This window comes from Musa acuminata, chromosome BXJ3-3 (genome assembly GCF_036884655.1).
Source record: "Musa acuminata AAA Group cultivar baxijiao chromosome BXJ3-3, Cavendish_Baxijiao_AAA, whole genome shotgun sequence".
In the NCBI taxonomy this organism is placed as follows: domain Eukaryota; kingdom Viridiplantae; phylum Streptophyta; class Magnoliopsida; order Zingiberales; family Musaceae; genus Musa; species Musa acuminata.
Window position 1 is genome coordinate 8,190,844 of NC_088351.1, and position 20,178 is coordinate 8,211,021.

The 20,178-nt window shown below is 39.0% G+C and overlaps 3 protein-coding genes across 3 annotated transcripts; 2 read left to right on the forward strand and 1 right to left on the reverse strand.

Moving 5' to 3' along the window:
• The first annotated feature begins 223 nt into the window (after positions 1 to 223).
• LOC135634094 (uncharacterized) lies at positions 224 to 4,584 on the forward strand. Its single transcript, XM_065144292.1, has 4 exons — positions 224 to 504; positions 2,805 to 2,886; positions 3,348 to 3,506; positions 3,911 to 4,584. The coding sequence occupies exons 1-4, from the start codon at positions 283 to 285 to the stop codon at positions 3,976 to 3,978; spliced, it is 531 nt and encodes a 176-aa protein (XP_065000364.1). The 5' UTR covers positions 224 to 282; the 3' UTR covers positions 3,979 to 4,584.
• Positions 4,585 to 11,887: 7,303 nt separating this feature from the next.
• LOC135634093 (pirin-like protein) lies at positions 11,888 to 14,270 on the forward strand. The gene is made up of 6 exons (XM_065144291.1): positions 11,888 to 12,137; positions 12,226 to 12,275; positions 12,366 to 12,404; positions 12,511 to 12,539; positions 12,783 to 12,949; positions 13,637 to 14,270. Exons 1-6 carry the CDS (start codon positions 12,022 to 12,024, stop codon positions 14,139 to 14,141), a joined length of 906 nt encoding a protein of 301 aa, XP_065000363.1. The 5' UTR covers positions 11,888 to 12,021; the 3' UTR covers positions 14,142 to 14,270.
• Positions 14,271 to 14,778: 508 nt separating this feature from the next.
• Positions 14,779 to 19,727, reverse strand: LOC135634183 (ADP,ATP carrier protein 1, mitochondrial-like). Its single transcript, XM_065144471.1, has 4 exons — positions 19,576 to 19,727; positions 17,597 to 18,109; positions 15,682 to 16,053; positions 14,779 to 15,334 (listed from the first exon to the last, which is right to left on the reverse strand). The coding sequence occupies exons 2-4, from the start codon at positions 18,101 to 18,103 to the stop codon at positions 15,038 to 15,040; spliced, it is 1,176 nt and encodes a 391-aa protein (XP_065000543.1). The 5' UTR covers positions 18,104 to 18,109; positions 19,576 to 19,727; the 3' UTR covers positions 14,779 to 15,037.
• Between the last annotated feature and the right edge of the window lie 451 nt (positions 19,728 to 20,178).

The window sequence follows — 20,178 nt, forward strand, 5'->3', positions numbered from 1 at the left end:
AAAATCACTCATATATATATATATATATATATATATATATATATATATATATATTGTGCAAATCGAAAATTAATTAATAAACCAAATATTACATACCGTATGGATTTGAGCTCGTACTAAATGGGGAGTCCACGTCACCCCTGACATTTTCCACTGGTGATTCGGTGCTGCTATAAGGGAAGCTGTGTGTCATTTCACTGCGGCAATTGACTCTCGTGTCCTTCGCCACTTCCCACACAATAAGTGCCTCTTCCGATAACATGCGATGAATCCCGTGGGTGAATGGCTTCCGCGAGCTTCTTTGCGTCAGCGAGATTGCCCACGGCATCGCTTCCTTCTCCGAAGGAACAGGGGAGAGGGCGAGCTGCAGTGTATGTGGCTGCTGTGCCTCTGAGGGCCGCCAAAGGCCCTGCCCAGATGCTCATGTCTGCGGCGTACTCGCTGGGGGTTTGGGACCTGCAGCACTTCATGGTCGTCGTCAGACCAGAGCCGTCTCGGTCGCAGGTCTCTCCCTTTTGCTCTGATTCATGATTCCATCTCTTATTCATTCGATACCATGCTCATCTTTCGGAATAAACTCTTTGTTCCCGTTACTTCTCTGATTTGATTCTGCTGGTCTTCCCTAATTTTACTTCGATAGCTTGTTGCTTCTTGGTGCTTTTGCTCTGCCTTGTAATTGCTTGAGGGTTGTCGTCAATGACAAGTATTATGTAAGGCTGAGACCTATTGGATATTGGCATAATCTTGCCTCTAGGCTATGGCAGTTGGAGAAATATGTCTTCGGACAATGAACAGATGCCTATGTCAGAGTCAATATTCGTTACAAACTCATAGGAACAGAGCCCAATAAACTCCGCGATCATGTGTGGGTTATTTGCTGGATTAGTAAGTTCTTGACAGTAAATCAAACACATCGATGGCAATTCTTGGACAGGAACACTCTTGAAATCAAAAGAAAAAAAAAAAGATGGGAAACATCAATTTGTTATTTTGTTTAGAAAACTAGTCAAGTAACCACATGTCTGTTTTGTTAATTTTGGAGTTCTTCATTGCTTTTAAATATATAGCATCAGGTATTGGATATGAATAGAGCTCAATGATAGCTGCATGTGGAAAATTTCCTATAACAATTGCAGAATGTCGAAAATTAATGTAGAACCTAATCCTATTTGGTATAACTTGGTAGCACAAACTATCACTATAACAAATACCATGCTCATATGTATCATATAGGAACATAGTAACATTTCATATAATATTTCTATATATATATATATATATATATATATATATATATATTATAACTTAATGAATTAACCAAATGCTTACAATATATATCTTAATTTGTTTCAAGTACAATATGTTTTAAGTATTATAAGCAATAAAACCCCAACCTATAAGCCTAAAGCCACTTTGAATAAAGTGGGAGCTAGGAGGTCAATAAGCACAAATGTCAACATTTTAATTTATTAACACATTCCTGATACTGGCCTCTACTCATATTCTCATGGTAAACTAGATGTTGGATGAAACATGTATTAGATCAGAAGTCCCATTTGAGTGACGAGCTAGAATTAGGACTTGCTAAGTTCAAGCAATTTATAGACCTGTACCAACCTTTAGTGATCAATATCCACCGACACCAAATTTCCATATTGATCTGTGTTGGCTACTACACCAAGATCCACTTTAATACAAGGAATACCATCAGCAATATGTAGTCCAGCTCCTGATATTTCATTAAACTGGTATGTATTGCCCATATCAACTCGTACCGATCATTATCATGATGGTAGGTTTTTCGAGAGGCATCCGCTCTTCAACTTAGAAGAGGAGATTATGTGCAATTCACATTAATGAAGCCATAAAAAACTTACAACAGCAAATTACCTCTTAATATAAATTTATAAATGGTTGGTGGTTGAAGCACTATTATTAATGTTTTTTTTTGGATTTTTCTAGCCATATATTGATTATTATGGTTATGTATGCCATTTTATCATTGCCTTGTTGGATTATGTAGCCTTATCTAGTTAAGTAAGATATATTATAAATATGATTAAAATCTGATTACGGTTATCGGTCAATAGAAAAAAAGTCAAATTATGGTATAATTCCTTAGGAGATGACCTTGATGGAGGAGCTCTTTTAATTACTTATCATAGATCCTCTACTCTTACCTATAAATAGACAGGATCTCCTAGGGACTCGATGTGGGTACATAGATACATGACATTATTTAGATATTCTCTCATCTCTTCTTAGTCACATAAACCAGTTATTGAGAGATTATAGATTTCCTCTCATCTCTCCTTTGTCCATAATCCATCGCTTATAGCAGTCCTATAAAGAATAAGAAGAGATGAGACATTGAAATGAGCTTTTTCTGTAAATCGACATCACTGTAGTTTTTTGGATCCGACGACGGTGCACCTACAGATCAGATAAAGGCTTTCTGAGCAACATCGAAAAGGTACACATCGTAAATCTAATATATAGTTATTTGATTTCAATTTTTGATATTAAAGTTTTTCGTATAACAATAATATAATCATGGTTTTTATGTTTACATGCCCATGTTGTTTTTATACTTCTTGACAACTAAAATAAGATACTAGGGTAGGACTGAAAATTTCTTTCGAAACTTCTCTTCATTTAGGAGGTTGCAAAAGCTTTCTATACTTCCTAATGTGGGCCATGAAAATAACAAATTGCCTGGCACACTAAGTGTAGAGTTATATTTATGGAGTTTTAGACACATGTATCCTCTAACAAAGGATATGCATATTTCATTTGTCTTGCAGGTGGTCGTCTTTGATTTTCAGCCTCAAGATCCTGAGAACTTCTATGCGTTACTTTCTGTCATATCTCAAAGACAGATACCTGGTAGGTCTATCCCTTGTTATGTTATGGACGTAACATCCTTTCTTGCATGGATTCATTCTTTTCCATTCAAGATTGTAATAATCCAATAACTGTTTTTTGTAAAGTCATTGTAGTGCCTACTTGTTATCATTAGATTTCTATTTTGGCATTTGTGTGTGTATGCAAAGCAAGTGGCTTCCAGAAAATCTAGCTTTACCTTGCTATTATTGTCCATTTCTCTTATTTTTGTGGACTGCAGAAATTGATGCCACAATTAAGCAGCCATAGCATCAAATATAGGTGTCATAAATTTGCTACTTGGGAGTTGAGTTTCTCTCGACTCTTCAAGTTTCTAGAGTTGCTTCATTGTGCTCATTTTATGAGTGGTTGATTTCTCCTGACCATCCATAAAACTGATTTTACAAAAATAAAATGTTCTTGGTTCTCAACAATATGCCTTTCCCTTTTGTCCTCTTCTTTAGGAGTTGTTCTAAAAAGAAAGCTGCAGAGGATACCTAAAAGTCGGTGCTGGTTTATTGGATTTTCTGATGATGATGGTGTTGAGGTGGCCAACAAATTCAGTGAAGACTGGTCGACTCATCTGACTGTTGGAAAACATGACTGCCGCCATTTCACAAATGGTAACATATTACTTTCCTTTAATTACTAACTCCAAAATGCACATAAGTTCCACATTAAAAAGGATGCAACATATAGGCTTACAGATGAATCCTTCAATACTTCAGTCATGGTGATTAGTTCTAGATTTCTCTTTGAAAACTAGGAAAAGTTCTCCAATATTCCAAAGAAACTGCAACCATTTGTAAATTAAATATTAAATCAATTCTATTTTTTAAGGTTTAGTTGGAACATGCACAATTACTACTAGAGTTATTGACAGGTTCATCATATTTCTAATTGGTGTATATTTAAGTGTAGACTTTATTCCTTGGTTTGAATAAATGGTATTTCATGTGGAGCACATGCTATTTATGACTTATTTAGACCATATTTTAAACAAAAATTTCTCTTTGGCAATTTTAAGGATTGGTGGAGTGCTTAACCGGACAGCAACATGTATTGAGCTATCTACAAGCGACATCCAGTGGCTAAACTTCTGGATGCTGGAACAAATTTCTCTCTCCCTGTAAAAATACACAGGAAAAAGGCGTATTTGAGCTAATTGTTCTTTTATATATCAAATATATAATCTACGGTGACAGTACACAGTACTACATATGACAAGGCTATATGGTGGTGCTCCGCTTCCTGTGTACGCTTTTTGTGCTGAATCTTATTCCTCGTACAATTTGTGGGATTGAAGGATAACATTTGTCTCACGAATCCTCATGTTCTCTTGCCTGCTGAAGATGGAGACTTTTCTGAGAAGTTCTTATCCATAATTCTGTTTGATTTCCAATTTCAATGGCGAGTATCTGTTCCACCAAGTCATCTGCATGTACAAGGAATCTCCTGCCTTTGGTCTTCAACTACGAGAGGGACCTCCCTCTCCTTTAGAAACTGTTGTGTACATGTTATGGCTATAAAATCAAGCATGCAGTTCTCCAGTAAAGAGGTCAGGCACACAGTAAAATGTGCAGTCCTTCACTTTGTAATGGGGCGTCTCTTCTTTGACAATGAATCTCTAAAGGTCTGTCATTAAACTTATATGTATTTGCCACTCGCATAGACTTCTTATGCAACTTGATCTTGTCATCAGTCTTATCATCGATGAATTCTCCATGCATTTGAATTGTTTCTTCCCGCAATGGTTTCTAGAAACAGAATAGATGATATCTTTTTTCGTTTTAGTGGTGCCATTTTCATAGTTTGGTAGTGTAAATAGTATTTATTTGTGCTGGCTTGATAAGACTGAACTTTAGCAGATGTGAGAGTTTCACAAAGTGGAATCTCCCTTAAAGATTTTACCCCTAAGCAGGAAGATTAAGAAATATATAAATTTCATATCTACATGTGAAAAGACTTGTAAAATTTATCCATCCTCTCTTGTACAAGGAAAATAATAGATAAAAGAATTTAGATGAACCCCAGTTCAAAATTATTTTTAGGGAGTACACAATGGAGTTTATACTTCAAAATATACCTAATTTCCATCACAAAACATTCACGAAGCAAAAAACACTTGAGCCAATCTTACCTCAATCATTTATGTTAGTGAGATCACATTAGATGTCTATTTCCTCTTTTCTTAACCATTATTAAAACACGATCTCGTTACCGACTGACCAAACACCGGTGCTGAGTCCGTCTTGACAAAGGTAAAATATGTTTATATTGAAAATTTTAGTATGAAAAGAAAGATATTGTATATTTATATAAATTATTTAAAAAAAAATTCTGAACTTAAATTACAGATTAATTAAGGATTAGAACATATAGGAAATAAAATATTATTATTTCATATTTACCTATATCATGATTTTCTATCATGCCTCCGTTTGCATCAAAGATGTTAATCTTGGACCAATGTAATTAAAATAATCTGATGACGGGAGATTTTGTGAGTGAGTCTACTAGTTGGTTAGAATACGGACGTGAGAAATACGTAATTGACGTAATTTGATATTTACCAAAGTAAAAGTTAATGTCAATGTATTTTATGTGAGTGGAACACTTGGTTGACACGTAAGTATGTGGCACTAATAATATCTAGGAGTAGATTTGAGTAGGATATGAAAAATGTTGACTTTATTATTAAAATAATCATTACAATGAGTTATAATTTAACTTAATTTGAAAATTGAAAAAAAGTAACGAGAAATTAGTCATAGTTGAATGGAGAATGACATGTGACTAAGGCGACTATGCCACACATCGATTAGAGTAGCAACTGAAACAAGAGTGATTAGTTGGGTGTTTTGTGACTACTCGTAGATGTTATATTTATTCTGGCCTTGGACCAAGAATGCCTTCGTGTTAAGATTCTTTACAAGAAGCGAGTCAGGAAATAACTTAATAGAGATATTATTTTAAAATTGAGAGACGAAAATAAAGTTTTTTTTATATGATGTGCACATAAAATATCATAGAGTATAATAGTATTTATGTGTGAATTCAGTTTGAGTGATAGGGATTTCATTATCATCTCTGGTGATAATGTCTTCATTGCCTCCATAGTTGCCTCCATACTTCATGATCAATTAGCTTATCATATAATTTTTTAAATGACATTAGTGAGTCATGTATCCGAATTATTGCTATCAGTTCCTTATATTCGTCTCTTAGACTATCAAGAATATGAATAATGATTTTTTCATCACTCAGGGGATAACCTATTAAAGCCAAATCATTTATAATAACTTTTAAATTTTACATATAATTAACAATAGTATTTTTCGCTTATGTTATTTTCATTAGAGTAGATAAAAAACTTAGCATGTAAGTGTGAGAGCGATTGGTGAGGGAAAATAACGTTCGACGCGTTGGGAGATTATTATGGAGGAGTCGTGCATCTTCATCTTCGATACAATATTAGAATCCGAAAGCAAGAAGAATTATAAAACAACAATAGGATACGTAAGGTAGAACAATAGTAGTCACCAATTAGACAGAGAAAGAGAGAGCAAGAAAGATGGAACCTTATTTAAAGCAAGAATACCATGAAAAATTTGTTGTGAAAAGGGTAATTTCATTTATTAAGGTAATGCATATTTATGTAAGTTGTGAGGGAGAAATTTTCTTCAATCATGTGCTTGAATAATATATTCAAATTATGTACTTAGATTTATGATTGATTCTCAAACCGATCGATGATTAAAATATAAAAATAAAAAATAAAAAATTATCATTTTATATTTATCTATATTGTGATCTTTTCACATACACGACATTAGCTCTCGTTTCATTCTCTACCTCAAATTCTCAACTAATTCAGTCTCCGACCATAGCATTAACCTAAAGTTCCAAACTTGGGGGGCACTATTATTAGATCATCTAAAAATTAAATTGCACTGATTAACTTTTACAAGTAAAATGGACGAAAATTTTCATGAAGGTGGTGTTTCTCCGGCAGCATTCTTCGCTGTTTGTTCCTTCCTTTGCTTTGAATAAAGCAGGAAATATATTCTCTGGAGCTATCTATGTAAACAATCTTATCTCTTTCGTAGCTTTGAATAAAATTACGAGTAACTTTCAAATTAAAAGCTACATTATCACAAATGGGATAGTTTGGGTCTTCCACTGCCTGCATTATCACAATTAAAGGCTATGCACATCCCCACCAGTCATGAGATTGCCCACTACCATCACACTTCGTACCATGATAGATCGAGACATCTTTTGACGCATTGATCAACCCTGTTTATTCCACATACATCAAAAGAAAAATGCTCCCATATTGTTCCTATCATCATCACCATCATCATCATACCTTTTTACTCGAGTCGAGAGTTCTGAAGGAGAAATAAAAGGATTTCCAAACAATTGGTAATCCTTTATTTCCTCGATCTGAGGCAGGTTTTTTCTTGAGGTGGAAGTGAGCATTTCTTGAAACGGATCAACTCCGGATTTCTCTAGACCAAACAGAGTAACCACGCTGTTCTTGTGAGAACAGATCTTAGAGATGATCAGACCTTTGACTTCCCAAAACACTGCTACGATTTGACTTTTCCTTGTATGTTAACAAAGAAAGAAACACCCAAAGAAAAGAACACAAGACAAGAAACCAAGTGAAAGATGTTTTCTTTTTGTCTCAGGGCAAAATCTTGTTTTGGGCCACGAAGAAACGAAGAAGCCATTCGAAATCCTGTTCTTGTTTCCTTACGTCACAAAATTTTCTAACACATCACATCATATCATTCTTAGATGATATATAATGGCTAGAGATAGATGGCGAAACGCATGGCCTCGCCGACCATCAAGTCACCCATCTCCGCTGCATGGAGGCGCCCCCCGGCGTCCATGTCCTCGGCCTGGCACACAAGGCAAGACACCGCGGCCAGCGGCGCGCGGGCGATGGCCAGCAGCATCGTCAGGCCTCCCCACGGGCGTCGCGCGGCGCCTGCATCCTCCGGGGTACTGGTGCGTGCCAGTGCCACCTCGTCGAACACCCGTGCGCTGCGGCGCTTCTTGGGCCACCGCAGCCTCCTCCGCATGGCCGACAGGAGTTGCAGCATGGCCTCCTGCATCGGGAGTCGGATGGAATGATGATGTTGCAGAGGTTAATCGGAGCAGCAGTGCGTGAATGGTTTGGCTGCTACCGGGCTTTAATTATAAGGGTGGTGGTGGGGGGGGCGGGGATGGGAAGGCCATGACCGCTCTCCTTTTTCGTTCCTTCTTTTTGCTTGTGGGTGTCTAGTGCCAGGAATAAAAATGCTTGTTTGGCTAAAAGTAAGCAGCACATGATCGAGTAAGTCCGCTCGAGAGTGTAATCGGAAGCTTTGGAGATGATCATGGCCTTGGCATGTGCTTATGTTCCAGGTGAGGCCAATAGAACTGCTGCTGTGTGTCGTCGTTTTCCAGCTTATGGAGTGCGGAGTACGATGGAGTGACTTTTCAAGTATATCGAGACTGGGTTCTGGTTTTGGTTTTCCTTAGCCCATGTATTTAGTGGGAATGTTGGTTCTGGTTTTGTCTTGGATAAGTTGGTTTAGTGACTAAAATATGTGCTAATGAGGTCTCATCTTAGGGTGGAAATCCATCTGTACTCTCGACTCTCCTGTAACTCACTCATAAAGTTCCCGTGAATTGAGTTCCATTGAGATCGTCTGTGGATCGTAGCAGTTGTTCCCAAGAATCTAAAACGTAATGCCACTCCTTTTCATTCCTTTATTGCCACTCATACAAATAAATTTATCCTCCCCGTTGAATCAACTGTATGCTTTTACTGATTTCCCAGACGACCACCACATCACATCTTCTTCGGAAATGCCATGGGGGGGGGGGGGGGGGGGGATTACTTGGCTACACGGTGATGGAGTTCAGAAATGCCAAGGTAGGTGATGGAGACAGTCTACCACCTGAATCACGTCACATGCAAAAAAGTATATGATTCCATGAAAACCATCATTTTGTAGATTTGATATATAAAAAGCGGAATATGCATTTGTGCGGATCTTAAGATCATACAGAATGTAATGATTGATTCTCCTAAGCTACATCTGTCATATATGGAATAGAGTTCCTGATTGAGATCAAGTTACCTTTCCCTGTTAGGCTGGGATCGAATCGGGACTCTTCCGAGAGTATCACTGTTCAAATCTGGATAACCCAATCGGAATGATAACTTCGAATATGTCTCCAGATCTGATCCTAATAGAAAATTATGGATGTTTGCATTAGTATATCGAACAGAAGAATGGTTGTTTAGACTCTTATCACCATCACCGTTGCTGTAGAGATGATGAACAAATAAATGGGATGCAGGGATGTGCATACAAATTCTTTTACCTGACAAAAGAGACTTCGATTTCTTGATCTCAATTTATCTTGCTGATTCATCTTGCCACAATTACGATTGGACTTCCTCCTGCCTGAATTCAAGTCTACCCCACAGAATCAGTGGTGGGCAAAGTCTTTTGGATGGAAATGGACTAATTTGGGTGATGCCATAGTCTTAGAATTCGACAACTTGACACGGTTCTGTAGCACTTTCTGGCTTCGTCTTGCCAACCACTTGGGAAAGATCACAAGAATAATACCATGCTTTAATGGTCTCTTCAGGTAGCTGCTGATTGCATGATCTGAGAGACCAAGCAGATTGCTGGAACTTCTTTTTCACCCTTGAAAAGAAAACATAGAGTTGCTTCATATGATCTGTTTCAGAGAACGCAAGTCCCATGCCATGGCATTTCTTTCCATCTCAACTCTGCATCGAACTTGCACTTGGGCTTGAGGTAAAAAGTGTTACGCTGTTGATTTCCGTGCATGTAAAAGATATCATGGCCGAAGGGAGTTTACAGTGACCACAAAGTGAAACAGCCTAGGCAGCGATTGTGGGCTGCATCATCTTGTGTGGTTTTGAATGCTCACCACCTCAAGCCTAGGAAGCGAAGGTTCTTTGTTGTGGAAAGGCAACCTTTGATTAATATTAGCAGGTCCGGAAGAGAGAGGTAACGTGTCTGGTCTGCAATAAAGGCAATGATTACAAGGTGGGATTCTATGCTCTGCAGCTAATCACTTTGATCGTTGGATGAGGTAGAAGAACAACCTTGGACCCTTTTTGTGGATAAACATTGAAGCCAACAAAGAACAGATGGTACGGCAAGTTGCCATGGGCAGTAGATTCATTGTCATGTAGATCTGCTTGTTTTGATGATGTCGTCATGGACTCGGATGGATTAAACTTGCTATTGTGGACTTCAATGGCTCATTAGTCACCAGCAATCACATCGGACTAAATTAGAACTTGTGAGATCTTCTAAGGGAAGGATTGATCCTCTTTGTGTCAGAAAACCGAAAAAATGCTGCTTAAATCGGATAAGATCTAAATCATAACATGTTGGTGTGTAATCTACAAAATGATCAGTATAGAGAGAGGAAAGGAAGCAGCACAGCGATACTAAGAAACATAGAGGTGGAGCCAGTCATAATAAACAGTCCTTTTTCCTCTACGATCGTCTCTCCAACTTGTTCTTCTGTTGCGGAAATCCTTTCAGTTCAAGAAGATGAGGCCTGTCAATCGTAAGCAGTGTAATGACCTTGGAATTTGCTCTCTCTCTCTCACTCTCTCTATTGATCTATCTATCTGTGTGCGTGTGTGTATGTGTGTTAACTTGGAAGGGGTAGAAGAGCAAAGACACTGCTTGATTCAGAAGCAAAGGGTGACAGAATCTGAAAACAAACAGCAAAGGGTTTCACAGTGCAACCTTCGCTTTCAAGAACATGAAGCTCCGATGCTTAGGAGATACACGGAACTAAATATCTGGCACAATTACTGGTGTAAGGATGAGGCCATGGACATGGCAGAGTCGAAGCCACGCCATGGAGATTTGACTTGGACCATAAGTATAGTTCGTCCACTCAATGGGCTGTGATGTTTTGGGTGACACTACCTGACTTCATGCCTCCCTCCCTCCCTCCCTCCCTGCAGTGATTAGGCATCTCTTGTTGTTCTTAGACATACTTAATCGATCTGCTCTTTAAACAAAAAGTAGCAGATCTGTAAAAGGTATGTTAAAATAAGAGACCTTTGATCTTAAAATAGGACTCGTTCTCTTGAATCCATTTGTGTGTTGTTATACATGTTTATGTCGTCACCCTTCCGTCACTCTTGAGTCATCCATTCTAGGCGTCTTGAGTCAGCAACTCGTCGCCATCACGCAATGACAGCTTCTCATCTTCCCACTATATCCCAAGTCAGCAACTCCAACTGTATCTTCCCATCTTCGCCTTAACTCAAACCCCATCTTTAATGGAGTTGTAAATCTTTGGCCAACCACGTTGATAGGTGCACATTAACCTATTTTTGTAGACAGATGTGGGAGAGAGCTGACCTGTAGATAGACCTGGGGAAATGGCTATAGTACCACGTCCCTGAAGGGCGAAGACAAAACAAAAGCAGAGCTTCCATTGGTCAAAACTTCGCACGTTGTTTTGATTTGGGAAGCTTCGTCTTGACATCAACAGGAGAAGGCCTCTCCGAACTCACCAAAACTCTTCCATTAACAGCATCATCGCTACGTCGATGTGGGTGTCATCAATTTCTTTCGAGAGATTAGCAGATGCTTTCATGTGCAACACTGGTTTCCCCACCCAAACATACACCCAATATATATATATATATATATATATATATATATATATATATATATATATATATATATATGATTGTGCGAACTCTGCCTTCTCTGTTCGCTATTCGATTTCATATATTTTGCAAGAAAAAGTGTTGTCGTATTGTGGATGCCTCCACATGATCAAATACAGGCGGGGAAGCTGAAATCAGCGGTGCATCAGCATGACGACAACTCATGGAGGTGACAGCTTCCATGACCTGCAACCGAAAGCAAACGCCGTCTCGTAATGTCCGACGGGGTAGTCACTTTGACCCTCCAACGGAACAGCGCTCGGCCTCCACCTTATAAGTGCCATGGATTCTGGCTCCTCTCTGCCTCTACCTAATAGCACAGGAGTTGGGCAAGTAAAAGAGATCTGAGATCATCTTCTATAGTTCCCAGGCAAATTTGGTGCACAGAGATGGCGGAGACAGTGGTCCCCTGTGTTCTCCAGAAGCCTCGGCATGTCGTCAGAAAGTTTCTGGCCAAGCCGCAACACGAAGGAGACGGCGCCGTCGTCAGGAGAAGCATTGGGAGGTGATCACCAGGATGAGCTCTGAGATCCTTGTTTTGCTTTGGAAAGGTTCCTCTTTCACATTGGCTTCCTTCTTTTTTGTGCTTTCAGGTTTGAGCTGAGGTACTTTGATCCTTTCCTCGTTCTGGATGAATTCTCAGGTGAGTTTTCTGGTTGGGTATGAAGAGATTGTCATTAAGAGGTAGTCATAGCCTGGTGACATGTTTCTTCCTCTCTCATCTGTGTTGCAGTGACTGCTCCTGCAGGATTTCCTGATCATCCTCACAGAGGTATCAAAGGACTCATATAAGCTGCTCGTCTTATGATTTTACATTCTAAATCTGACCCACTGTTTTCCAATTTTTGGTCTGCTGCTTCTTTTGTTCCCAATTTCAGGTTTTGAGACAGTCACCTACATGCTAGAGGTACGATTTAATCTCTCTTTCTTTTGCAGCTTTTCACCACATACAAGTAGAACCCTTCAATTAGCATGTCACCAATAGAACAATTTGTTTGTGGTTCATGCTAACGATCAACTTGGATTCTAGGAGAGAATGAACCAAGTTCTCGTGAACTACAACATTAATAATGTTTCTAAGTATGCCTCTTCTCTGTCACGATAGGAAAATGTACGTTGATTTGAGAGCTCATCTTCCTGGAAATTGCAGGGTGCTGTGACTCACGAAGACTTTGAAGGCCACAAGGGTACAATAAAGGCGGGCGACCTGCAATGGATGACGGCAGGAAGGGGAATTGTGCACTCTGAGATGCCGGCAGGGAAAGGCACATCCAAAGGCCTGCAGCTCTGGGTTAATCTGTCCTCCAAGAACAAAATGTGAGTCTACCCAAAAGCTTTTCCATCACCATCAGCAGATGAACATGGGAATGAAGCTTCTCCTCTCCATGTATCATTCATTCCTTTTCTTTATTTCCGCTAGCACTTTTCTTAGCACACAGGAACTGTGGAATCTGGACCAGCAAGTGAATGGACTAGTAACTTGGAAGTCTCAATCTAATGATTCAGACGTAGGTAAAAGTCACGGTGGTTGAGAGACGATTACTAGTTCAAACCTCCTTTTCATAACTGGTCCGCAGACTCTGTAGCTCATATTGATCTGCATCTACTGTTTCGACCATTCACCTCACATCGGTCGGACTGGAATTTATGATAGATTCCGTGTGGTGACATTTTTTATCTTCCAAGACAGCCAACCACCCTTACGGTTTGTCCTTCGAGCCCTGTTTTGCACACTTGCAGACGAGCCATCAATGCTGTTTGGACACTATTGGCATGCAATCCGCATTTGATTCTGCTTATGCCGACCCAAACATGCTCTCTAAATCATGCGAGCTGGACTTTCAACCAACCAGTCTCTTTCGAACTCCTAGTGATAGAGAAAAGCCTTTTGGAATTGCTTCCCTTGTGTTTCTCGACCAGCTTTCTTCATGTTCATTTCTTCCACTGATGAAACAGAGAAAGAAAAGCTTCCCTCACATGTATTTTGCCTGCGATGTCATCCAGGATCGAGCCGAGGTACCAAGAGATGCAGAGCCAGGACATAGCTTGTGCTTCCGGGAACGGCGTCGAGGTTCGAGTCATCGCCGGCGAATCGATGGGAGTCCGATCCCCGGTCTACACTCGCACCCCAACCATGTACTTGGACTTCACGCTGAAGCCCCGGGCGCACCTCCGGCAACCCATCCCATCCGCCTGGAACGCATTCGTGTACGTGCTTGAAGGCGAGGGGGCATTCGGCGGCGACAAGTCCGCCCCGATCGGCCCGCACAATCTTCTCCTGCTGGGGCAGGGTGATGGGGTTGACGTGTGGAACAAGTCGGCGAAGCCCCTCCGGTTCGTGCTCGTCGGCGGGGAGCCGCTGGGCGAGCCGGTAGCCCAACTGGGGCCGTTCGTGATGAACACCGACGAGGAGATCGATCGGACCATCGACGACTTCCAGTACTGCATCAACGGGTTTGAGAAGGCCAAGTACTGGAGGTCCGAGGCGATGGTGGGAATCGAAGGCTGAGCAGACGCCTTTGACGTTTATTTGTTTTGTTCATAGGGGGAGCAGCCACCAAAAACACAAAAAAAAAAAGGATATCCTGTTTGTTTAATATCTCTTGAGATTTAAATAATAATAATAATCTTTTGATTATTTGTTTAAAGTTTAATAAGACACATTCTAAGACGTGAAATCGAGCAATCGGAATTCCAAGTTGAGTAAATGGAATAAATCTGTTAATTACCAATTCCGATTGGACTAAATAATTGTAAATAAAAACATTTATTTTAAAATCATCTGATGTACTAATCTTTTAGTTGTGAGTGCTATAGTTTATCCGTGAGAATAAAATAATAATAAATAACTTATCACTTATTTTGTTTACTATTTTTCTTATTTTTATTGTCACGATAATGCCAAATCCAAGTACTCAGTCAAGCTCTTTCACTTGAAAGTTCTTTTATCAAAGGTCGTACACTTATCATTGAGGTTACTAACATTAACTATTGCAGGAAAATAGTTCTGTTTAAAAAAACATACTTGTTTTGTCAATCTGAGAATAAAATTCATGCCTCTGTTTTCACTGTCACATTTTGATGGTTCGGGAATTCAAGTTTATGTCTAGGAAGAAACCAACTCAAGTTGGTATCAATCACTACAGTCAAACCAAAGAAAAACACCATTTGATTCATCTCTTGACAACTTCATTAATGTCATCCAACAGAAATAGTTTTGCGGATTCGCTATCTGAAAATAATCAAAGTTATGGAGAACAAATCTCCAGCAAAAGAAAATTGGAGGGAAAACTCTCTCTATAAAAGATTTATTCAAATTTGATAATTCTTCATCAAGAGAAGCTTGTAATCTCAAAAAGAAAAATGGTTTCCATTTTCGTCATCATGGAAGGATGATATGTATCCTTAAGCACCACCCGAACCATACTTCTTGCCGAAGACGATGAGCTGCAACTTGTCATAACCAGCCAGCACACCTGCACCCGCAACAGCACGAAGAATGTTAGCACCTGCACCCTTGAATAGTGACTTGGCTCCCTCATTCTTCAAGATCTGGGAGAAAGCGTCCAAGGAGCTCTTGTACTTGACGGCTTCTCCGGATGTCATCATCATTCTTCTCCTAACGGTATCGATAGGATATGATGCAAGTCCAGCACCATTTGTGATCAACCAACCCAAAGCAAAGCTTGCAAAGAAACTATCCTGCAATTCATTATGGCATGTAAATGGGTCAGCAGTCAGCAACAGATCAATTTTTAAACATAGGACAGCAACAAACTTTAGAATTTGGAATTCATGAAATGGCCCAAAACCATGATCAAGCTGGAAAAGGTCACATCATTTAATTAAAACTTTCAAATTCAAATAAAAATTATCCAATCCAGCCAATATAGAGACAAGTTGCAATCATGCCCAATTCCTTCGCTGGATACTGTCACTCGTAATGCTAGAGAACCAAAATGTTAAAAATGCTAAAATTCAATTTGCACCAATGGGACAAAAAAAATATGAAGAGATGATAGAATTTGCAAAAGTTAAAAAATGCAGACCTGGAGATTTCCTGTGAGGAGTACAGGCTTCAAAGAGTCATACATTCCAAAGTAAAGACCACGATACACAATAATCCCAACACATGAAATGTTGAATCCTCTGTAGAGTCCAGCAATACCATCTGATTGCATGGTCTTTCGGTACACATCAATAAGACCATTAAATTGCCTTTCACCTCCCTTCTTTGCTGCTTTTGCATCATTTGCTAAACGTGTACGGGCATAATCTAGAGAATACACAAAAAGCAGAGAGGAAGCACCAGCTGCACCACCTGAAGCAAGATTTCCAGCAAACCATTTCCAGTATCCATCTTTGTCTTTCTTAAAATTGAACATTCTCTTGAAGTAATCCTTAAAGGCAAAGTTCAAAGCCTGCAAGATGAGGTCTCTTGTAAGTATGATTGACACAACAAAAGGCCCAGATTGTATAAAATCAATTATTATATTCAAAGGTAATAAACTTATGAAAATACAAAGCTTTCCATTTTTGTATGACGAAATACTCTGTTTGCTATCTAGATGTTTAGTTCAAAGTGAAGGGGAATGGAGCAAAAACAACTAAATACTAATAAGATTCTTTTGAACAGTATCACTCAAAAAGAAAGAGAAGACATGAAAAATCTGTATTACATCGAGTCAGATTTTTTGTAAGTATGATTGATGCAACAAAAAGCCCATATTGTATAAAATCAATTATTATATTCAAAAGTAATAAACTTATGATCCTCCAAAGTGCCCATTTTTATGTATAACTAAATCCTCTGTTCAATATATAGATGTTTAGTTCAAAGGGAGGAGGAATGGAGCAAAAACAACTAAATTAATAAGATTCTTTTGAACAGTATCATTAAAAAAGAAAGAGAAGACGTGGAAAATCAATATTACATCAAGTCAGATTTTTGCAAGTATGATTGACACAACAAAAAGCCCAGGTTGTACAAAATCAATTATTATATTCAAAAGTAATAAACTTATGACAATCCATAGCTTTCCATTTTTGCACAACAAATTACTCTCTGCAATATATTGGTGTTCAGTTCAAAGTGAAGAGGACTGGAGCATACACAACTAAGCTAGTAAGATTCTTGTGAACAGTCTCATTAAAAAAAGAAAGAGAAGACATGGAAAATCTATATTACATCGAGTCAGATTATCTAGACACACTTCCACATCCAAATTTTATAATAAGATTGGCATCAGATAATTGTTCTCGATGCAGGACGAGAAAAGAAAAGGTTAAAAAATGGTCCAGTGCATGTCTCTCGCTAAATATATGTAGCCTAACCCACTTAAAGGGATTACCCAGGTCACAGAAGAGTAATCTTATCATAAGCCAAAGCTCACCTTCTATAGGAAAGAAAGAATTCATGAAATATTTAAAACATTAATAATACTCACAATAAAGGAAGAGGCAAGGAGACAAACTGAGCATATATCAGCAGCCAAAGAAAAGCTAATTCAATTCACTGATGTTCCATCCTCATCAAACATTTGCTTGTGCCGAATTATGACAACATGGCAATTCATCATATGTTTGTAATAACAAAATACACTTTCTGATATCCATCAAATCTAATAATCTCAATCTAAACTAGTACATTGATAAGTCAATCAACCACTAAAAACGAACATGTGACATGTGGGTTCAAGAAGAGCTTAACCATGAAGAGCAGCTATGAATTACCTATTCGATATACAATCTACATGATAAATCTAACAAACATAGTATTTGCCTAAGATCTGCCACTTGAACAAGTTCTAATTTCTAGAAAATGGTACAAGAATGGACTTAAACCAGGAGAATCTAGATAATGTGAATCACTATATGTGACGTTAATAGTTTATAAGAGACATTTTTAAAACAGTCTACTGAATTTAGACTGCGTAATAGATAGCACCAAAGGATAGAACTCACCTGAGTGGGAAAATAACGAATGACATTAGCTGTGTTCCCTCTCCAAAGTGATGCAACACCCTCATCTCTGATTGTTCGGCCAAAGCAATCACTAATCCCTTTGTAAGGTTCAGAAAGACGACCAGTTTTGATCATCTCATCCTGATTCTGTATCAGTAGTTTCACACGTTCAATTGGAGCAGCTGCAGTCTTAGAGACTGCAGCAGAAACTCCACCCATAAGGAAATCTATAGCAAAGCTTGTAAAACCTTTTTCAGCAGGAGCATTGGCAAAAACAGGCAACACAGATGACATAGTGGGGATACCACAGCTAGCATTGCAAGCCTGCATAGTTGATTTCTGAAAACCCCCACTGATATAGTTTCCTGATGTGAAGGAATTCCCATACAAAGACGGGCCATAGAAGCTGCGATTCCGAGCATGTAGATCCTGAGAAAAGCTAGTTCTAAGATGGAACTGGCCAGCAAACTTCTGGGCCACTGTCGGGTGCTTAACCTGATCCTCCATGGCTTCCTAAAAGGAAGACATGAAGCAATCTATGAGCTCAGCAGAACACTGCTTTTTATGCCACAAACACTAAATTTGTAACTTGTGAACAATAACTCTTTAGAATATTAGATTATCCACCTGATATAGACAGACAGAACAACCAAGAATTGCTAATGCTTGCCAGAACTAACATCTCAAAAAAAATATAAAATGAAAATTTCAACATTCCAAATCAACTATCTATTTGAAAGGTGAAAACTTTAAAAAGTGACTGCCACCCTATCGTTGTTATCCAATCAACTAATTAGAAGAATAAACTGGTCAAATAAAAACATTAGCTACGGCAGCCATTTTTGCAATCGGTTCACCAAATTAACTGCATATAGGGAGATGGAAAAGCGAGTTATTCAATTAGGATTACGTCTTTATATTTATTTATTTGTTTTTCTCCCATGGGATAGCTCCAATGACGACATGAGTCTGTGGATTTCTTATTGAGGGCATACTTTTTCTCGAGGATAATTACAGAAAATTATCTACGACCATAAAATATGTTTTTTGTTGTTTATTATCTGAATAAAGAGGTACAAAAATCAAGAACCCAGAAAATTTAGCTATCAAGTGATGTAACAACTTCGAAGTCGACCCTGTAGAGGGCAGTTGAACAACATAACATATTATAGTGATGTGCATAAAATACACAAAAGTGCTGCCCCGTGCATGACGCTCCCTCAAACATGGGATCTGGAGAGGATCAACGCGGGCTTAGCACAGAAAAACGAGAGATTGTTTACATGCTTCGTGCCACGGTCAAACAGTTGCAAAGTAGCAACCTTACCAGGTGGCAAGACTTAATCTATCCGAGATCTACAGGGAAAGAACAAATCCTTAACTGCATGTCATTAATCCATTTCTCTCAAGAAAGAGTTCGTATTTGCTAGAGAAACACTGGTTACACATAATACAATGTGAAGCTAATTAAGCTATCACAGGCAAGATGAAAAATTTCAGAATCATCGAAATAATCCATGAGGCTCGACGAGAATACCGGATACAAAAAGCTAACTAGAGATCAAATTTACGGACTAACTTCATTCGGTAAAGGCAAAGCTGGCAAAAGGTGGGGCCTTTCGCCAATCGGATAATCGATCAAGGTGCTAGGACTATCCTAAATACCAGATCTGAGAACTGAAAGTTTGATGGATCAAGCCTACCTTCTTCAGATCTGTAACCAGGACGCCAAACCGTGCACGAATAGATCAAAAACACGAAAACCAACAAGGTAAATGTTGCTGCTGTTCCCACCGATTCTTAAATAAAAGATCAGAAACCACGTTCATCGGCCGGAAAGAACGGAGAGAACACACATCTTCAGAGATGTAAGACCGGGAGAAAAACAAAAAGCAAATGCAACGCCATCCGAGAAGGCCGAAATTATTTGATTTAAGAAGGGAGAAAAAGTAAATATTGATGCGAGATTACGGATGTACCGATCTAGGGATGCGCGATCGATCTCTCTCCGCGATTGGTAGCACTCCACGCCTCAGCTTGGAAGAGGGAGAGAAAGGAGCCAGTGATGGGTGCGAGAGGAGCGAGAGGGGCCGTATTTATGCGGGTCGAGCACCCAATGGTTGACTTGACCTAATGTGATTAGGGAGGTTCTCTTATGGACGTCACCATGAATTGTTCGTAGGCGGAACGCATCATACACCGTTCGTATCTGCTGATCGATGGTCTTTACTGTCAGATTTGATACAACCTAAAGAATTTTATGCGGACTCTTGTTGGGATGGATGCCAACGTGGGGAGCGTCATTTTGTGCTATTTGAAGGTCGAGAGTCGCGGTATTTTATTCCTGCAGAACATGTTCCGGAGGTTTATGGTACGGCGACTAGAACATATTTACGTATGGAGATTTTGTTTATCTTAGAGCACTTGACTGAAATATGGAGATTTTGTTGTAATTTCCTAAAATAAATAAGATATTATTTAGTCGAAAAGAGAAAAGCATTCGTGTACGACAAATGAAACATGACCGAAATATGGTACACGCGAATCGAAAGGCACATATCATGGAAATACCATATCTATTG